General features: G+C 46.0%; 3 protein-coding genes and 2 non-coding genes across 5 annotated transcripts; all 5 read right to left on the bottom strand.

Moving 5' to 3' along the window:
- Positions 1–153: 153 nt before the first annotated feature.
- Positions 154–1,864, bottom strand: kctd14 (potassium channel tetramerization domain containing 14). Its single transcript, XM_058080222.2, has 4 exons — positions 1,717–1,864; positions 899–1,123; positions 696–830; positions 154–626 (listed from the first exon to the last, which is right to left on the bottom strand). The coding sequence occupies exons 1-4, from the start codon at positions 1,768–1,770 to the stop codon at positions 306–308; spliced, it is 735 nt and encodes a 244-aa protein (XP_057936205.2). The 5' UTR covers positions 1,771–1,864; the 3' UTR covers positions 154–305.
- A 984-nt stretch (positions 1,865–2,848) lies between these two features.
- On the bottom strand, positions 2,849–5,104 carry rps3 (ribosomal protein S3). Its single transcript, XM_058079881.2, has 7 exons — positions 4,968–5,104; positions 4,293–4,423; positions 4,124–4,217; positions 3,746–3,840; positions 3,264–3,451; positions 2,984–3,187; positions 2,849–2,912 (listed from the first exon to the last, which is right to left on the bottom strand). The coding sequence occupies exons 1-6, from the start codon at positions 4,995–4,997 to the stop codon at positions 2,988–2,990; spliced, it is 738 nt and encodes a 245-aa protein (XP_057935864.1). The 5' UTR covers positions 4,998–5,104; the 3' UTR covers positions 2,849–2,912; positions 2,984–2,987.
- Positions 3,512–3,660, bottom strand: LOC131135201 (small nucleolar RNA SNORD15). Its single transcript, XR_009131583.2, has one exon. It is a non-coding gene; the product is annotated as a small nucleolar RNA SNORD15 (small nucleolar RNA).
- On the bottom strand, positions 3,911–4,058 carry LOC131135143 (small nucleolar RNA SNORD15). The gene has a single exon (XR_009131533.2). It is a non-coding gene; the product is annotated as a small nucleolar RNA SNORD15 (small nucleolar RNA).
- A 1,605-nt stretch (positions 5,105–6,709) lies between the features above and the next one.
- On the bottom strand, positions 6,710–9,078 carry sb:cb81 (mRNA decay activator protein ZFP36L1). The gene is made up of 2 exons (XM_058080238.2): positions 8,691–9,078; positions 6,710–8,584 (listed from the first exon to the last, which is right to left on the bottom strand). The coding sequence occupies exons 1-2, from the start codon at positions 8,742–8,744 to the stop codon at positions 7,541–7,543; spliced, it is 1,098 nt and encodes a 365-aa protein (XP_057936221.2). The 5' UTR covers positions 8,745–9,078; the 3' UTR covers positions 6,710–7,540.
- Between the last annotated feature and the right edge of the window lie 11,452 nt (positions 9,079–20,530).

Genomic DNA, 20,530 nt, shown 5'->3' with positions numbered 1-20,530 from the left:
TCAAAACTACTATGTGACCCTCATTGGAAAACGTTTGGACACCCCTGATCGACAAAAAATTTCAGTGTTGGCCTCAGCAATACCACCGTCTTGTTTACTTACCATATCGCCCAACAAGGTGCAATAACAACAAAAACCACATGTGGTTAGTTGTCCATGATCTGGTGCGGAATAGTTCCTTTTCCACCATGCACACAAAGAAAACAGTGAAACATGTTTGCAAACCAACTGTTTTATCATCTTCCGACCTCACAGTGGACCTACTGTATAATTTATCGTTTTCGGAGATTAGTTAAATTGTGGGGTCACCACCAGGTGAACGTGAGCGTGTAGAAGAAGTTGTAGCTGCGGGACAGGAAGTTCTTCTCCATGACGTGAGGCTGGATGTGCACTGTGTAGCCCTGACTCTCAATGTCCTTCCTGATGCAGTCCAGCAGGTCTTTGGCCGAAGGGGCGGCGTTCCAGGGTCCGAACGTCACCACTGATTCCTTGTTCCTTGTTGAGGCGTCCAGGCTGTTGATGGCGTTGTCGTAGCAACCCAAATCCTCCTGCGTTCGCAGCACGCAGATCATGATGCTGGAGTAGCGGGAAGCCACGGCCTCGGCGCGGGCGATGCGAGTCAGGACCTGGAAAAGAAAGATGACATGGTCACAGGACAGGATGTGAGGACCTTGTGGAGGGGTAGGGGGTCTAACCTCAATGTTCTCCTTGTAGTGAGGAACTCTGGAGAGGAACTGCTTCCTTCCCACCAACTCTCCAAACAGAACCGGGCTTTCCTCCAAGCGTTTGCTCAGCGCTGTGATGTTGTAGTGGACCGCCTCCTTGTGAACCTGCAGCACACCACACCAACGTCACAAGTCCGCAATTTCTCTCAAAGGACTCCACCAGAGACTCAGACCTGCTGCAAGTTCTCAGTGGGAAGTCGGTCCGATCTGAGGTACTCCAGGACGGCGCCAAAATGTGAGCCGTCTCGGTCCAAGAAGTAGTGTCCCTCTCCGTCCCTGAGCAGTTTGGACGGGGCACCAAACCACTCGGCCAGCTTGGAGTTGGGGTACTTTCTGAGCGTGCTCAGTGTGGTGCAGAACCTGTGACCGCCCACGTTCAAGTTCACCACTGACGTGTGCTGAGGATAGAGAGGGAGGCGGGATTTGTTGCTAGTCTCAAATCTTTTATTCTGGCTATAATCACAAGCAAGCAAGTTACTACTGTCTCTCTCTCCCTCTCTCTCTACTGCCCCCCCCATTTAGATCAATAATACCATCTGCCCCAATGGCTGGACAGGACAAAAAAACACATCTTTTATTTTGGTTATAATCACAAGCAACAAAAATCTTTTAAGTAAAATGTATCGGCAATACTGGTCGTCTATTTGCATGGTATCAGACCGACAGGAAGATTTGCAGTATCGCCCACCCCTGGTTCTGACTCACAGGGTCACGTGACAAAACCATGCCCCTCCCACGTGTGCAAAACTTTCGGGAATGTTTACAGTGAAAAGTTAGCTTCCCCAAACAAGCCCAATTTTTGTTTTTTTTTCAAGAAAAGTAAGTAAGATGGTGTCGAGCGGGAATTGAACTGTTTGGAACCACGAGGGAGTGGAAATGTTTGACGTTCGACAAGTCCGCACACCCGCCAAACATTCTTGAGACGAACCGGGAATAAGTTATCGGACACGGGAGAACTATTGTAGTTAACGTATGTGTAAAGCGTTCTTACTGGCAAAGTGGGTTCCGAATGTTCCTCGGCTGGTTTTAAGATCATTTCGTTCATCTTGTTCGTGTCACCGTCCGCCAGCAGGTGAGTCGCAGGGGGCGTGGCCTAACCCGGACCTGCTACTGTTCACGTGCGCAGAGTGACGTCGTGATTCCAAATCCTAACTACCTAAAAACAAACATATTTTCAACCAGCATTACTTTTTTTAAAGCTTGTTTTTTGTTCTTTAGATTTCAATAAAAATGCTATCAATACTAAACATGAATTCTCAATATCTAAGTCAGAGATCACATGACACGTCAGCCTACTTCTTCTTTCGGCTTTTCCCTTCAGGCGTCGCCACAGTAAATCAATCGCTTCCATCCCACACCAACTACCCGCATATCCTCCTTCACTACATCCATAAACCTCCTCTTTGGTAACCTCCTTTTCACAATCTCCATTGTTGAACTGTTGACAATTATCCGCCTGTTGTATCACTTCTCCCTGTAACCTTGCTCTTTCACTTGGGTCCCTCTCATTCACACACATACTCCATCTTGCTGCAGCTAATCTGCATTCCTCTCCATTCCAGGGCAAACCTCCACTCTTCTAGCATCTCCTCCACCTGTTCCCTACTTTCACTACAAATCACAATGTCATCTGCAAACGTCATAGTTCGAGATTCTTGTCTAACCTCATCTGTCAGCCTGCCCATCACCATAGCAAACGGGGCTCTGAACTGTTCCCTGATGCAGTCCCACCAACAGCACAGCTTACAGTCCGCATACCTGTCACTCCAGACTTCATAATACAATACCAGTTCTTCTCTAGGGACCCTGTCATAGGCTTTCTCCTGATCGACTAACATAAATCAGTTTTACATAGACATTTTCATTATTTTAGCAGCTTCTGTTGTGTTCACACCCAGTGAAAATCTCAGCATCTTCAACCATCTCCAGTTCCAGCCCATCTTGTCAGGTCTGCAATCTCCACGACACATAGCAGACCACACCACTGCCTTCATTTTTGCTATTGCTTTAATACATTGTCTTACCGTCTTTCCTACTGACTAAATAAATACTGACTGCCCAGTCAAAATTCACTGTAGAATAATAAATACAATTTTAAGGTTTATAAGAAAAAACACAAGAGCTTCTTTTTCCATTTTATTGTTTTTGTACACAAACAGGGCTGTCCTCAGGGAGTTAAAGGAAAGCCTGTAAGAGAAATGACAAGAATATTAAATATGTTTAACATCTAGATATTCTTGGTGGGGCCGTGGTCTTACCCTCTCATGCGGTGGGTACAGGCGCTCCCTGGGGCATGACGGGCACGTCTGGCTTGGCGCCCTTCTGCTCAGAGATGGGTGTGGTGGGGAGGGGCTCGTCTTTAGGCTCCACGATGCTGACATGGTCGGGCAGTGGCTTCTTGGGTCCGATTTTACCACTGGGGTCCCACGGCAACATGATCTTCACCTTGATGCCCAGCACACCTGTGCGTGAACACAGCACATCAGGACTCCATACGGCAGAGAGTGACACGCACGTTTGGGACGAGCGCGTACTCACCCTGCCTCAGCAGAACGTGGCGGACAGCCGTGTCGACGTAGTAGTTAACTGGGTCGCCGCTGTGGATCATCAGACCGTCCACAAACTTCATGGACTTTGCCCTCTGGCCCCTGAGCTTGCCAGACACCACCACCTCGCAGCCCTTGGCACCACTCTCCATGATGAACCTCAGAACACCGTAACACGCCCTGCAAGATGCTTGCATGTTTATCAAGTCCACAGAGAAGCGAAATGCCGGTCCAGTCAAGCCCTCTCAGACAAATGCCTCAGCATCTTCAGCTGGAAAGAACTTGCTGCTCTGAGGAACTGGTACAGAACCACAGAACGTGGACCTGTAGCAGCCTCCTCAGATGCATGCAGAGTCCTGGTCCGACTCGTCATCGTATCTTCACTGAGGGACAAGCTGGACCAGCGTTGGAAGACACTAACCCCTAACCAGCTTTATAACAGAATTTAAGACCATGTGATGAAGCTCAGCTCACCTGCGCACAGCCAAACCTCCCAGCAGCTTGTAGCGCAGAGACTCAGCCTGAGCGATGGCGCACAGCCCACGAGTGGCCACCTTCTCAGCATACAACTGAAACACAAGCATGCAACTCTGAGGACCAGTACACAGGGCAAACTCACCGTGAAATGTGCAATATTAACCCTCTCAGACAAATGCCTCAGTGTCGTCACGAGGAAAGACTCGCTGGTCAGGGGGACCAGAATAGAACCACAGAACGTGGGTCTGACCCGGTACACCACTGACCCAGACTGAATCTTTTCGGTCTCGTCATCGTGTCATCACTGAGGGAGTACAGCACAGCCTAATGCGTAACTCAACCGCTGTCGCACACAGTGTCAACATTCTGTCTTACCTCTACATTGCCCTCAGGGAAGCCAAACCTCTTCTGGACCACAGCGGTCAGCTCTCTGATGCGACGGCCTTTCTCTCCCAGCACATTCTGGGTCCTAGTGACAAATACATGTCATTCCGCCATTGACCAAGGAAAAGACAATGATAAAACAACACTAGCAAGCTCTCACCTTGTGGCCAGGATGATGATCTCAGTCCTGGTGGGGGTCACGCGTACCTCAACACCAGAGTATCCATCCTCAGCAAGCTCACGAGTCAGGAACTCATTCAGCTCTGCTTTGAAGATTCCATCTGAGACAAACTGGAGACACCACAGTCAGTAATAAACTCAGCAAGAACACAAACAGCTCAGGGGGCCACATGCCAGCCGCTAGATTTTAAGAACCATGTGACGTCATATTAACGCGACAGTGACAGTTTATCAAGTCTGCTACAGACTTCGTTACAATATTTTACTGCACTTTAATTTACAGTTGCGGAAAAGCGGATAGGCGCCAACTCGCCTTTAGGTCCCAATAACTTTGTCAGGAAGCTAATGCTAATCAATAGCAATTTAACGTGTGGCTCACCCAAGGGCATTAACCACACGACATAATATAAATAGCAGACAGTGAAATAGTATTTGTTCTTGCTTTAATTCCAACACCATGTCAGCGACACAGCGTCGCCATGTTTGCTAGCCTCTTGACGGGAGCACAACGCCGGCAGAATCCTCCGTAATCCTGGCAAACCATAGTTCGCCCACGTCTTAAAACTCTCAGTGCAGCCACAGAACACTTGAGTCAAACTATACGTAAACCCATTTTGCCGGAAAAGATCCCAGTGGGAGGAAAAACGACACCTACTTTCCTCTTCTTTGAGATCTGCACCGCCATCTTCTTACAGGCCGTAGACAGGAAAGGACGGCTGTGCGATGCGGAAATGGTTTTATACAACTTCCGGTGACGCCATGCACACAAGCTAGTTGGGGTTTGTAGTTTGTTTCCGTTTCTGTTCCCTCACTTGACCAACTCAAATGACATTTAATGTATTACTTTTTCTTTGTCACTTACAAGTATTTACAGTGAATATCGGCATTATTATTAAAAAATTAATAACATGAGGAGTGATACGAAATATGAAAGTAGAGACTTTGTTCTTAGACATCATTAGCTACACAACAGTTAACTGCTCCTAATGTTACTTATGAGAGAAACGGAAGTGTTGTTTATTTTACTGTCTTATTTACCACCACCACAAAACACACGTTTTCTACTACCGCTTCTAGATTTTTTTTTAAATATTGGTGCAATTTACCAAACGCCCACCAGATGGCAAGAGCGCATACACAAACCCCTAAGCACTGCAAAATGTTTCTTTTTTTAACATCAGGCTCACCCTGTCGGTTTTTAACCGATTTGGAAAATGACACTTGGTTGTGTTGACCACTTTTGCAGGCATTTTCTCTTAGTTGTTTGGCCATAAAGTAAGAGAATGTGCCATGTGAAGTTATCTCACTGAATTAGATGGTCTCCACCTTGAAGTCACATACACTTTTTCTAATAGCTAAATTTAACAAAGCATGTCTACAATAAAAAAAGGTTGTCTGTCTTATGGAGCCACAGTATTGCTGCTCGTAGCTGCTAGCACATCCAGAGTCCCTACTATTTTGGTTTGTTAGCATTGTTAGCGTTTCTCTTTTGTTGGAATACTGCCATTTTGAATACTAATTCTTTCCTCGATCCCCACATTCCATCAGTGGAGTGTGTTCCAGGCTCAACGCACTAAAGCGATAACTGTCTTTTTCCTTCTAACTTGGGTCCATGCAGAAGAATCACTTCACGTCCACCACCTCCCCCCACTCTCCCAGGCTGCCTACTGCACATTAGCCTCATTAGCATACAGATGTTCCTGAAAAAGGAAAGCAGCGCAACACAAAGGGTGGGGAGGTGGATGGGTGGGGTATTGAAGGGCAGCACATGGATGGCCCTTGGCCGTTTTAGGCCCCCTACCACCACATACACACACATGCATGAATGTTAAGTAGCCATGGGAAGTTGTGTGTGCAAGTAGAGGTGTCACAGACGTCCTCCTTTTAAGAAAAGATTACAGCGTTACCAAACTTTGTGCGCTCACAAAAACATCCCGTCTTGTGTGCAATGCAGCAGATTTTACACCTACACTAAGTTTTTATGTGACGTTTCATTGCTCAAATACATCTAAGTAAGTAACACCCACACATAGTGTGTGAGTAGATGGAAATGAGTGTAAAGTGTCTTTGTCTTTGTTGCAACATCTGTTGGCCACACATTCTCTTCACGGACACACATGCACACGCACACAAAGACAGGCGAGGCCACAGAAGAGAAAGAGTTCATCTTTGTTCCTGTGATACACACACACACACACACAATAGTGATATTCCCAGGAGGCAGCACTTAAGGAGTTTCTGTGTGTGGGAACGTTTGTGTCCCAGCAAACACAAAAGTGTCCTACTTTGACTTATGTGCCAAACTGATTACCTTTGACCCCCATGAAAGAGTGCCGATTCACACACACACAAGTATTCAGTCATTTACACAAATTCCAGTGATTGAAGGGATTTTATTTTGGAAAAAAAAGTGTGAACAAATATATTAAGATAAAGAGCACAACATGTAAACAATAACTGCACTTAAATTATGTGGATCAAGGCGTCGTATCAAACAACAAAATACAAGTTTTGCTTTGAAAAAACCAAATAAATAAGACTTTAATTTAACAAAAAGGTTTGCTAACCATAAGATTTTATTTCAACTTGCTGGCTTTTGTCTGCCAATAACAAGCTGACCTGTTAGCAATTAGCGAGCAACACATTATCATCATACAGTATCATTAGCAGGTCATGCTAGCATGCTAGCTGCGTCGTCGGAGAGGAGAGCAGACTTGATGACAAGAGAAAGTACAGGAAGTACTTCCGCCGCCAAACAGTCAACGAGTCGTGATTCACGCAGTAAGGCAACACAGACATGGAATGCCAAAAGTAATAGTCTCCTCTCCAGCTAGCACTTATGCTAATCGTCATGATCAAAATGCACAAAAGCAAATAAATATGTGTAGAAAATACAAATGCTACCATAAAGAGGCTAAGCTAATGTTAGCATGACTGGCTAAAAGTTTACTACTTGTGCGCTAGCTAAAAAGCAACTCTTCATGTCTTTAAAGCAGAGAGCAGGAAGTTCTACAGAACCCCCAGTGGGCGGGACCGCCCACCCCACCCCCCCACACGAGTATACAACAGTATACAGCAGTAAGCGTAAAACAACAGCACAAATAAACAGTTAGCAGCGCTACAGCTGCTGGGTCGTGATGCAATATGCACAAAATTAGGTCCGTTTACTCGGCGCCATCACACAGAACTCATGTGACCCAAAGGTAGAAAGTCGAGACCCCCCCCCCCCTACTCATCAGAGATGGAGAGGCGGCTAAAGATGGGCAGGCGGCGGCCTTCACAGCCTGGTGACTCGGTGCCGCTGGAGCCGGAACTCAGGGAGCAAGAGGAAGTGTACCCCTCCTCGGAGAGGGAGTCGGCCGAGGAGCAGCGCTGGAGGCCGAGCAGGGACACCTTGGCGGGGGTGTGGTAGGCGAGGGCGGGGCATTCGGCGGCAGCAAACAAACCCAGAGCCGACTCGCCAGGGCGTGGACACGGGCGAAGCCCCCCTATCTCCGGGAAAAGAGGAGAGAGGAGCTCAGGGCTCTCCGAGGAGCACGGTGAGGGTGACACAGAGGAGGCACGGGCAAAGAGGAGCGAGGAAGGTTGGGAGTCGTCAACAGGCCGGAAGGCGCGGGGAGGTGACGAGGAGAAGCCGGCAAAGCTCAAGCTGTGGCGGAGGGGCGGCGGTCTCAGCTTGCTCCTCTGGGGGGGCGGGGCTTGCAGAAGCTCATCAGCATTGTGGATGAAGTGGCAGCGGGCACCGTAAGGACAGAAGCCGATGGTGTGGAAGGTGCGGCATGGCTCCGTCTTGTATTTGGGATGGCGGCTCAGACCTCGCAGCTCGTCTTCACCATGCGCAAACTGACACTTGGCGCCATACTTGCATGTGCCGCTCTCCTCAAAGGTGCGGCACAGCTCCGTCTTGTAGCGTGTGGACATGTGCGGCGATGGTGAAGGGGGTGACCGGGGCGTGGTGCTCAGGTGAAGGCCCGGCGGGGGAGGAGGTGGCGGCACCTCGGCGACACTGCCCTCGATCATGCTGACCGAGCGATCCATCCTGAATGGGATGTGGCTGAGCACGGAACGAGGGAGCTGATTCTCCCGCTTCCACTGTTGGGCACCAGCTAGGCCCCATCCCCAGCACGACGACTCCCCGTCGCCGTCGTTGAACTTGGAGTTGGGGAGCGTCACGGGGCACAGGGAATGACGCCGCTGGAAGCCGCGCACTCGCTGCTGCTGATGTTGCTGGAGGCTGGCAGCCGCATCCATCATGTCCACCACCCCGAAGCTCTGACGGAAGAAGAACAGGAAGAACTGAGGCTGCCGCTCACCAAACTTTTGTCTTTCAAATATTCAAAGTCATGTTAAAAGAACAAAAAGTTGAAAAGTTTCTTACCTTGACAAACTCCTGGTCCACTTCCAGGAAAGGCGTCAGGAAGTCTGAGGGCATGTTTGCCTGCGTGTCCACGCTGGAAAGTTCTGCTTCCACAAGTGAGTCCCAGGACTTTATCTCCCCTTGTCTCTATGGGGGGGATGTCAGGAGTGTCTCAGTCCTGGGGATTGGCTAAAGGAGTGGAGCGACAGGACCGTGTCTCTCGCGTCTTCAGGAGCAAAGTTCCTCGACCATCTGCTGGAATCTGCTTAAATAGTTGGGGGAACCACCCACGGCCACCCCCGCCCACGGCCCAGGCTCCTCGGATTGGGGGTGTGGGGTTGTTAATGTGTGCTAATGTGTGTGTTGGAGGTGGGGGGGGGATCTCGCATTGTCAGTGGGCGCTGGGGGGCAGGGTGCGCTCCAAACAGGAGGAGGGAGATGAATGGAGCTACTTTTCTACTCATTCATCAACTAATCCTCCAAGGTGCATTCTTCTCCTCTCTGCTGGACCACTGAGCGACCATGAGACCACATCGGTCCGCATCAGTCCACATGCTAACATTTCAAAATCATGGATTATTCTTAGTATTCGTCTGAAATTGATTTTATTTGTGTGTGTTTTTGGAGGTGAACTGCATCATGTTTCATGCTAACTAAACATGGGGTCGGTTTCTTTTCAATGTTTGGCTTCTATAACTTTCTAGAACTCCAGACTGAGCTGACTTACCTGCGTGTTATGTGAGGACGGACACACTCTAATGACATGTGGGTCAGTTTAAAACGTTAAAACACAACGGACATTTGTTATCAATCATACACACTGTGCTCTGTAAATGTATGTGTGTGTGTGTGTGTGTGTGTGTGTGGTTTCCTCCTTACAGTTGGTAACTTTGGTTACAACTCTTTTTTTAACAACAACAGTCAAGTCTTGGTTTGTCTTCTTCCTCATCTAACGTGTGTGTGTCCAACCGTATTTGCTCATGTGAGCAAAGTGTATATTTGAAGAGGTCAGAGAAATGTTGCATACTCTCGGTATGACAAAATGTTGCAGGGTTGCAAATAACAATTAATCTTAAGCTTGTTGTTTCAATTAATCAAGTTAACTCCAGCCCAGGACAAACCAAATCAATATGAAGCAAACACAAACAGTTAGTGGTTTGGTCCGTAACATATCGGCAAAGTCAAAAACACAAGGATCGAATCAGCACCTCCAAATCTGAGTCCATACGTCTCACCCAGAAAAGGGCGTCATCTTTGGGGTCGGAGATGAGATCTTGCCCCAAGTAGAGTTTAAGTCCCTCAGGGTTTGGTTCACAAGTGAGGGAAGGATAGAATGTGAGATCGACAAACAGATTGTTGTGAACTCTGCATCTGTCCATTGTGGTGAAGACGGCGCTAAGCCTAAAGGCAAAGCTCGATCTACGTTCCTACACTCATCGATGGTCATGAGCTTTGGGTAGTGGCCGAAAGAACGAGATTGCAGGCACAAGCTACCAAAATGAGTTTCCTCCATAGGTTGTTGGACTCTCCCTGAGAGATAAGAATACTGTCATCGGGCATTTGTGTCATTTGTTTGTTTGTCATTTGCATTTGTCATCGTGCCTCCCAGACGTCCGGTACCCAGGACCCAGGAAACGTTTTGAGGCCCTATGTCGCTCAACTTGTCTGGGACTGCCTGGGACCCAGCCTTGGATAAGCGGGAGAAGATGGCTGGATGGATAAAGATAGTTGTCGATGAATTTGATATTCCATTAAACATGGATTCATGATGGCGGAACGGCGGTCGAGTGGTTAGCGTGCAGACCTCACAGCTAGGAGACTAGGGTTCAATTCCACCCTCTGCCATCTCTGTGTGGAGTTTGCATGTTCTCCCCGTGCATGCGTGGGTTTTCTCCGAGTACTCCAGTTTCCTCCCACATTCCAAAAACATGCTAGGTTAATTGGCGACTCCAAATTATCCATAGGTATGAATGTGAGTGTGAATGGTTGTTTGTCTATATGTGCCCTGTGATTGGCTGGCGACCAGTCCAGGGTGTACCCTGCCTCTCGCCTGAAGACAGCTGGGATAGGCTCCAGCACCCCCCGCGACCCTCGTGAGGAAAAGCGGTAGAAAATGAATGAATGGTGAATGATGTTCAAGCATCAGTTTTCCTGGTTGTTAGCTCCTGATGCTAGCCGCGTACGCAAGGGTGTATTCACACAAGGCAATCTGTGCCCATTTGTGTGCCCGATGTTTGGGTAGTGCGAGGATGCATGCTCAACCTCCCCTTCCATGACATGTCTGGAAGATGTGGGCCAGGTGAAGACACCAAAGCTGACATCGTTCCTTCTTTTCATACAACATCAATGTTTCAAAATGGCAACATGTTGTCTTGTCACCAAGGAAACATCTTTGACTGAAGCGTTCCCATCAAAACATCCCCATCACTTGGGCTCCTGGTTGCACATCCACACTGTTCAGGGTCTCAGAGCAGCCCCGCTTTCCCCGGCCCAGCATGGCTGCCGGCCCCCCGCCTCAGCCCGTCTTGGCCTCTTTGTTGGGGCCAGCAGGACAAGAGGTCCATTGTCCACAAGCTGCTCCATATGTTGCCCTGCACGCAGCCTGAATGATGGACCACGCTGGCTTAAGCCAGGACCGCGCTCTCCCGTGATGCACTGCTCCTAACACGCCAACAAAGACGGTCCTTCCTCACTTTCACGTCGCTGTCAGTGAGCACATCACCGACCTTTTCTTATTCTTTCATGTTTAGCAAATGAATCATCCATTACACTTTTTGGCAGCAATGGACGCAAGGGGGCGGAGTGTTGGTTGGTGTAGAGAGACCGGTCACTTTCAGATGATGACACAAAAACAAGAAAAAAGATGTCTTCCATTGTTTTTGTGTACTACACTGTGTGGCCATGCTATGATGTCATGCTGTTATGTCACAGTGCTACAATGTCACGGTGCTACAACGTGTTAAGTGTGCGCATACTGTTTTTCATGAGTAGTCATTTTGTAATCAGTTTACATTCAATCGCATTTGATACTGTACCTAATGTAGTGACCAGATGAGAAGATAGAAAAGGTTCTGTGTGTGTGCGTGTGTGTTGCTATCTTCACACACTAACTTCCTGCTATACATTGTGTGTGTGTGTGTGTGTGTGTGTGTGTCTGTGATGGGGAGGGGGTCAAGAGTGGCCAAACGAGCGTTTGCTGGATTATGTTCTGACAAAAGAAGAACCCCCCCCCAAGGCTGTAATTTTCCCGCCAAACAGTTTCCTGTTTCCTGGACACTGGCACACACACACACACACACACTAAGGCATGAGGTGCCAGCTGCTCACTATGATGCAATTTTACAGTGAGCAGAGGGCCTCAAGCCTGGGGGGCAGTTCATAAAAAGTTCCTTCATTGAAACAATTATTTTATGCAAGTAGATGCTAAATAGATGGACAGATGATGCACGTGTGTGTGTGTGTGTAAGGTCTGGTACATACCTGGGACCAGAAGACAGACTATAAAAACAAACGGCGTGTTTGCGCGTGTGAGACAAGGTTGATAAGACCTAACGGCATCTATGCCTCACATTGATCATCTCAGCAGTTAAGATAGAACAGCTCGCCGTGCATAGTACATATGTGTGTGTGTGTGTGCACGTGCGGTTAATGTGTGGAAATGTGAGTGTGAGGACGGCTTAACGAACGCAGCTGCTGTCAGTTAGGGTGAGCACACAGCACCACTTCTGCATGTGGTTTACTGTACACGTGTGTGTGTGTGTGAGAGAGAGAGACACATCCACTGGACACTTCATTAGGTACAGCATCTATGAAAGACACAGCAGCTCGCATGGTGGGTGAATTTACGACACGGTGGCAGCACGTGGTTTCACGCTTGCGTCTCATAGCACATAACCGTGGTGCGTTCAAGTTCAACTTCAACTTTTACATGATAGAGAAACATTTCTTTTCATGTTTCAGGTGTTTTCTATTTCTGATCATTCTTACATCAACCATAATGTCCTTTCAGCCTGGGTTAAATAATAGCAAATAACACACACACACACACACGTGCAGGCAGTGTAATAGAGTGTGGACAGCTGGTGTTTTGGCGGGAAAGTGGAGCAGCTGTCAGCGTGTAGACACACACGTGACAATGAGAGGATTTCTACAAACAAAAACGGCACAATTGGAGATTGTTGAATAAAGTATCTATCCATTGTATGAAGAGGATGTCATCACTTGTGTGTGTGTGCGTGTGTGTGTGAGAGAGAGACACACTACACTGCAACTGTAACTAACCATTATTTTCTCTGTTGATTAATCTGAAACTTCTTTCAATCAATTGGGTAATGAGTGAGGCCCAAGGCCAGCGGTAGCCACACTTTTTCCACTGAAAATTGAAAGCATGCTGGGGGCCACTTTGACATTGAACCCATGTAGACATGCAGATATATATTTATGTGTTATCAGTGCACAAAATTAGTGTTACGTCACTTCTGACCAAACATCTCAGCCAGCGTTGCCAGATTATCTTATGAATAGCGACTTTGCTTGTAACCCCCCAAGGTTCCTGTTGGTTTTGGCTTGTTTTCAGAGAGCCAGCCACTTGTTTCACTCACAAGACCTGGCAACCATGCGTCGGCTGCAAATGTGCATGGGAAGGAATTCTAAGAACCACATTTTGCTATCAGCCATACGTTCGTTGAAGTGATTACGCAAACCAAAATACCTGCCAGACACAACTGTTGCCCTCTATTCAACTTAAGACGAGCATCCTCGGAAAGATGGCTAGCAATCTGCACAGAGACAATACAGGTCACATCAGTGTGATGGCTGCTTTTTTACATCACAAAGTACGACCGTTCAGCTTCCTCCTTTCATATGTACTGTACTGTGTCTTTAAACGCCACCAAGAGTAGGCATGGTCTGTTTTTCTCCACATTCATGAGCTGCCAGGAAAAAGTTTAGATGGCAGCTAAAGTTACATCCTCCCAAAATGGACACATATTAGCTTGATCTGCTACGACAATTTACACACAGCAGATATTCAACAATTTTCACACAATCTGACACCACTTGTTATAATATAATTATGAGATAACAAGTAACAGATAACTCCTCTTCATGGTGTCTCTCACCATGTGGGGAACTCGGTGGCCAATAAACAAACAAACCTGGCGGCTCGCGCTGATTGACACAGACAGCGCTGAAGGCAAATAGGGCCCTGCAGGGCCCCTCAACGGGGTTTGCTATATCGTTGCCATTGTTGTTGTTTCTGTGCATTACATGTATTAGCACTCGGGGCACCCGGTCTCTCAGGCCTCCATAGTTTGGGGCCCCCTAAATAGGCCAATGCCTGGTGGCATACCACACCTCTGATTATGAGGTTAAAAAGTTGAAAATATGAGATAGAATGTCACAATTACAAGATAAAAAGAATTATGAGACAAAAAGTTTAAATTACGAGATAAAAAGTCACAATTGTCATAATGTTGAGATAAAATGTCAAATTACATGATTAAAAACTAATTATGAGATTACAATTTTTTAAATTAATTCTACCATTCATTCATTTTCTACCGCTTAACCTCACAAGGGTTGCGGGGGTGCTGGAGTCTATCCCAGCTGTCTTGGGGCAAGAAGCGGGTACACCCTGGACTGGTGGCCAGCCAATCACAGGGCACATATAAACAAACAACCATTCACACTCATATTCATACCTATGGACAATTTGGAATCGCCAATTAACCTAGCATGTTTTTGGAATGTGGGAGGAAACCGGAGTACCCGGAGAAAACCCACACATACACGGGGAGAACATGCAAACTGTGCCGAGGGCAGAATTGAACTCTGAGTGCTAACCACTTGACTGCAGTGCAGCCTCTTGAGATAATCTCAAATTGGAATTATGAGATAAAAAGTTACAATTGAAATAAGAAAATCGCTAGAACCGAGATAAAAAGTCAACTTTTTGTGCTAAAATAAAAATGACATGATAAAAAACTCTTAATTATGAAACAAAATGTTTTATTATGACACAATGTAGTCTTAATTCTCAGATACAAAGTCCACTTCATGAGCTAAAAAGTGGAAATTACAAGATAAAAAGTCACAATTGAGATAAGAAAGTCATAATGTTGAGATAAAATGTCAAATTATGAAATAAACAAAATTGTAATTATGACACAAAAAAGTCACAATTATGATTGGACTACCAAAATACAGTTGTTGATGGGTGGAGTCATTTGGACAATCGCTACACTACACGCCCACGTTAAGACTAGTACTAGTCCAAGTATTAGTATTGTTTAGTGAGCTTGGGAAAGGATGCTGCTACCTTGGGGGTAGCGTGGTAAAAAAAGGGTGAATGGTGAAAAGCATCTATTTATTGCGGCTCACTAAGGTCTCTTGGGACCCTCCGATGAAGACAATGAACACTTTTGACACCATCCAATGACCCCCCCCCCACCCCTGCCCCAACACACACACATACTTGTCTACTGGGTAACATTTGAGTGACACGATGGAGTGTAACATGTCAAAACTACAAGTTGACACCTTGTCTCTACTGACACAGTAACAGGTACTAACTAACACAGTGTGTGCCATGCATGAATGAAGACTTTAAGTTGATAAACACATTATAAGGGGACTGTCTGGGAATGTAGCGTGTCATTCCAACTCCGTACAGGAGATGGATTTGTAACTCCGCTTTTTAATATACCGCATACACCCCTGGTCTCCCGGAAAACAACAGGTACTGTACTGTAGCAGGTACCCTGTCATTCATCATTGTATCATTATGTTGTGCTAACATTAGCTTAGCTGGTTAGCTCTAGAAACTGCAATATTTTAGTCGACAGTTGTTGTTCTTGCAAAGACTTTAAAGTGTAAACGATGGCACGTACAAACGTGACAATGATGTCGTCTAATGTTGCTAGCGGGTCCAGCTAGCCATTAGCTTTACGCTAATGGCTAGAGCGCTGCAGGTTGCGTCCACGATGAGGCTCCACCATGTCTGTCCCATTTGCAGCTTCTAGAACATTCTTCTTCTTGTCTTTTGCACTTTGTGCTCTCACTTTCCCACCCTCGTGTCTTTGTGTCTTTCTTTCTTCCCTCCCGGACCCTCCCCCACCTCTCCCAGCGCCACGCTTCATCGGGAGCGCCACAAAGCTCAAGCTGCCCTAGCAACCGGGGCGCCGCTGCCTCTGCCCCGGCAACAGGCCACGGCCGGGCCTGCTGAACTCTGACCTCATCACAGCTGCTTGGCCATCACCTATCCCACAATGCCCTTCTCTCTCGCAGCCCTGACGGGGAGTGGGGTCCCGGGGGGGGTTGTAGTGTTTTATGTTACTGGCCTCTCTCAAACACACACACACACACACTCAATGCTAACAAATGATGCTATGATGCTAAAGTGGTGACTTCAAGATAATGTAGTTATGTGACATCACAAGTCCACGCCCGAAATGAGTAATGACACCGTTTATCGTGTACATTGTCTACAATGGTATAACACAACCTGAAAATGATGCTAACATGCGACCTCCTTAAAAATGCCACCTTCGTGAAGCTGTCCACCATCCAAGCGGTGTTCAAGACCAGCAACTTCTAACAGTGATAAAACGACCAACAGCGCCACTCTGTGGACACAGAAGGATGATGCCTCGAGCTGTACTGGAGTAGAGGCCAGGATTAGGACCAGGACAAGCACCAGGTCGGTCATCTCCATGATGTCACTGTAACTACTTTGAAGTTAGCAGTTCTGTACACTTTAAAGTTAGATGTACTATACACTTTAAAGTTAGATGTACTTTATACTTTAAAGTTTGATGTATTTGTGATAGCAACGCGACATCGTCATAATTTTCGCTTTTTCGGTAACACAACGTTTCTTGCCGTTCTTTCACTCACAATAGCGCGAGATTTGCCTAGATTAGCGAGACCCCGACGATATTTGGACCCAGGACACGGGATGAAGCGATAAAAAATATCTTTATTATTACTATTATTATTTAATGTATTCATTATGATCATTATTAATAATGATCAACACTGAATAATGATCAACACTGATCATTCCATGAATGATAATAATGATCATAATGAATACATTAAATAATAATAGTAATAATAAAGATATTTTTATTATTACTATTATTATTTAATGTATTCATTATGATCATTATTATCATTATGATTATTATTATTAATTATGTATTATGGTTTCTTATTTGATTTATTTTCTTGATGACGAATTTTCTATATATTATTTTATTTACATTTTAATACTGTATGTATTCTGTAATTTATTGTTTGTACTTAATTATTTTATGTATCATGATCACTATATTTATTATTAAGATATATGATTGATGTAGTTATTTATTTAATATTTATTATTATGTGTTTGTTTTATCTATTATAAGTTATGCATGTATTATAATGTATTCACAATTGCGAACACAGGGTCATTAATATACAAATTACATTGCAATCAGACGCCTGTAGGACACGGGACGTCCACCAGGTGTCAGTGTTGGTTTGTCTCACAACACTGAGTTTATTTGCACGTCGTTGTGAGCGAGCAGAATTTTCACGGAATGTGAACCCATTTGCCTGTGTGTGTGTTTATGTTCCTATCTGCCAGGTTGAGTGTGACTTTGCAGCACGCGCACACACGACGTGACTTGTTAATAGCTTCCTATGTGTTGTTTGATGACGTGTTCCAAGTGGCTTAAAATAAGTGAGCAGGTGTTTCATGTGTGTGTTAGGTGTGCGTGTTACTGCTGTGAGAGAACTTCCTGCCTCTGGTATTAGTCTGCTAAACGAAAACGACCCAGGCGGTCCATCTTGTTCATCTGATGCCCACTAGAGGGCGCATCATCGGCTTCAGGGTCAAGGGTGTCCGTAGCGTACATCCCAACCTTCCCGTTTTCCCTGACAAATGCTAACGAGGTGATTCCACCCAAGTCACGGTCATTGGCTGGCAGAGGGCCCACACCATTGTGTCTTAACGATAGTCGACTAACGAGAGTGAAACCGCTCTTGTCTGGGCATGCCTCCACCTTGGAGGATAAAGACTTTGGATCTTGCACCAACCTGACTGACTGAGAGGTAGAAAAGAGAGGACGTTTGAGAAGCAGCATTTGTATGCAAAGCACAAATGTTGAGTCGTGTTGCCAAAGTGTCTCCCTGAAGAGCAGATTAGCACATTTCGCTAACAAAAGGAACATTAGCGCTCGCTATAAAAAAACGAAAAACATCAAGCGCAAGAAAAATGAGGCCACTCTTTAAAGAAAAGCTTTTCATCCTTTCTCTTTGGTTGGAGCCCAATTTGCAGCTTTCGTTACATAAAAAACACAATGTGTGCGAGCGCCATCAGTCACCTTCAACGACCTCGGCGCGGCGTGATGCGGTGGTGTCACCAAAACAAAAACACTTGAACGCTTCTCCATTGTTCCCGTCTCAGGAGGCGCACATCAGTGAGGAGCTAAAGTCTTATTAACGTCTTCATCGTAGCAAACTGCCTGAGTGGAGGCTGCATGTGTGTGTGTGTGTGTGTGTGTGTGTGTGTGTGGCAGCCCAGCAGACTGCAGTGAAGGAAGCGAGGGTGCAAGCGCACGGCGTGCACGTAGGAGACACGCTAAGTGGACAAAGTCTTCAAGAACATTCTAGAACCATGGGCACTCTGCTACAGGATTCTCAGCAGTGAAGTTAAATGTTCACCTCTGACCTTTCTACATGTGTGTGTGTGTGTGTGTTCGTCCGAAACGAGGCTGTATTCATGCACTCACAAGACCACGCCCCCTCTGTCGCGAGGTGGACTTCACCTGTGACTGCCTGCTTGGGCGTGTACGTGTGTGTTTTTGGGATTATGGGTGTGCGTGTGTCTGACTCAGTGTTTGTGATTGTGTGTCTTTTGCGATGGTGCGTGTCTTGGTGTGTGTGATTGTGATTTTATGATTGCATGTCTGTTTGATTCTGTGTGTGTGATTGTGATCTTGTGTGCGATTGTGCTTGCGAGATTGTCTTTTGCGATTGTTTTTGATTGTGTGTGTTTATGTGTGTGTGATAGTTTGCATTCTGTGATTGTGCTTTTGATTGTGTGTGTCTAATCCTTGCGTGTGTGTGCGATAGTGTGTCTTTTTATCTGTGTGTGTTTGATTATGTGTGTGTCTGTGTGTGATTGTGTGTATTTTGTAATTGTGTGTGAGACATTATTGTGTGTGTCTGATTGTGTCTTTTGCGATTGGGTGTGTGTGCGACGGTGTGTGTGATGTACTGTATGTGTTGTGTGTTTCTTTTCAGTGTTGTGTATGACGAGGTGGCTGTCTAGCAAAGGTCAGAGGTTATAGATGGTTTGGTCATGTGACACACACACACACGGGCAGGCAGTAAAGGTGTGCAAGTGGTGGTTAAGTAAGTTAAGTAAATGTTAAGTAAATGTTGCAGATAAACATCAGAGTGATATCTCCTCAAGGATGTTTTATGTATTTCAGCTTTGTGTATTATTTACCATATCAAGAAATTTCCCACTGAGGGACGAATAAAGGCATATCTTATCTTAAGAATAGCCCAGGCGGGCTGAAGGTCAAAGGTCTCGCCCACTGTGCACATGTGGTCACGTCTGACCTTGAAGATGACCTGATTGAACGCAGCTCTCCGGCATCCATTGATCATCCTGTTTGCTGCTCATCTTTTTTCTCTGTGTTGTTTTAATGGCGAGCGCTTGTCTTTATGGCACATTGATAGCATAATAAACGCGCACGCTTCTACCTGCGTGCACGTCTTTATCCTCCTCCTGAGTGTTTTTTCACGTGCTCTCTTCTTGCCTTGCCTTCACACCGCCTTCACTTACGTCCTTGGTTCCTTGGGCTCAGACAGGACCACGCCCCCCTACGGGACACAGCCCATTGGCTACGCTCAACATGGCCCCGCCCACCTTGTACTGGAAAACAGCCAAGGTGAACAAACAGCGCGCAAGAACATCATTCACGAAACAACTGAAAGCTTCTTGGCTTTCATCTTCACTACACTGTGTGTGTGTGTGTGTATGTGTGTGTAAAGTGCTAAGTAGATTAGCGGTCATTAACACAGAATCACATCATGTGGTGATTTCTACACAAACGCCACACATACATACGTGCGTGTGTGTGTGTGTTTGGTCTGCAGAAAGGAAACAAGGAAGCAAGGACATCCAACCATGCATTTTTTATAAGCTAGTCCTTATTAGGGTCATGTTAAGATGGAGTCTGTCACACCAGCTGACTTCAGGTCAGAGGTGGGATACATCCTGGATTGGTCGCCAGCCAATCACAGGACACATACAGTACAATACAACACAATACACACTCACATTCACAACTACTGTATATATATATATATACACATAGTATATATTTATATATATGGAGCATTTACACCAAGCATAGAATCAATCCATTGTCCTTTCCTTCCCTCTATAATTCCTTTCCCAACAGCATTCCTTTCCTCATCCTTCTTTTCCTCATCTTTATTTCCTTGTATCCCTCCTTTCATTCATCATTCCTATCTCTCCATCCTTCTTTCCCCCCTCCCATCCTTCCTCCATCCTCCCTTATTCTTTCCTTCTCTCCCTTTTCCCTTTTATTCCCTCCATCATTGATTTCCTTACATCCTTCCTTTCCTCCATTCTCCCTAACCTTCCAACCTTTTTCCTCCATCCTTCCAAGCTTTGATTCTTCCATACATCCTTTCCAGCTCTCCTTCCTTTTGTCCATCCTTTCTTTCCTTCTATCCTTCTTTTCTTTCTTCCACTCTTCTTTTCCTCCATATTTCCGTTCCTTTATCCTAACCCCGCCCTCTGGAGGGGACCGCAGGTGCGCTGCTAGGAATTC

This window comes from Doryrhamphus excisus, linkage group LG8, assembly GCF_037039965.1.
Source record: "Doryrhamphus excisus strain RoL-2023G ecotype Guam linkage group LG8, RoL_Dexc_Guam_v1.1, whole genome shotgun sequence".
Classification (NCBI taxonomy): Eukaryota; Metazoa; Chordata; class Actinopteri; order Syngnathiformes; family Syngnathidae; genus Doryrhamphus; species Doryrhamphus excisus.
Note: the sequence above shows the minus strand (reverse complement) of the source record. Positions and strands in the feature narration are given on the sequence as shown.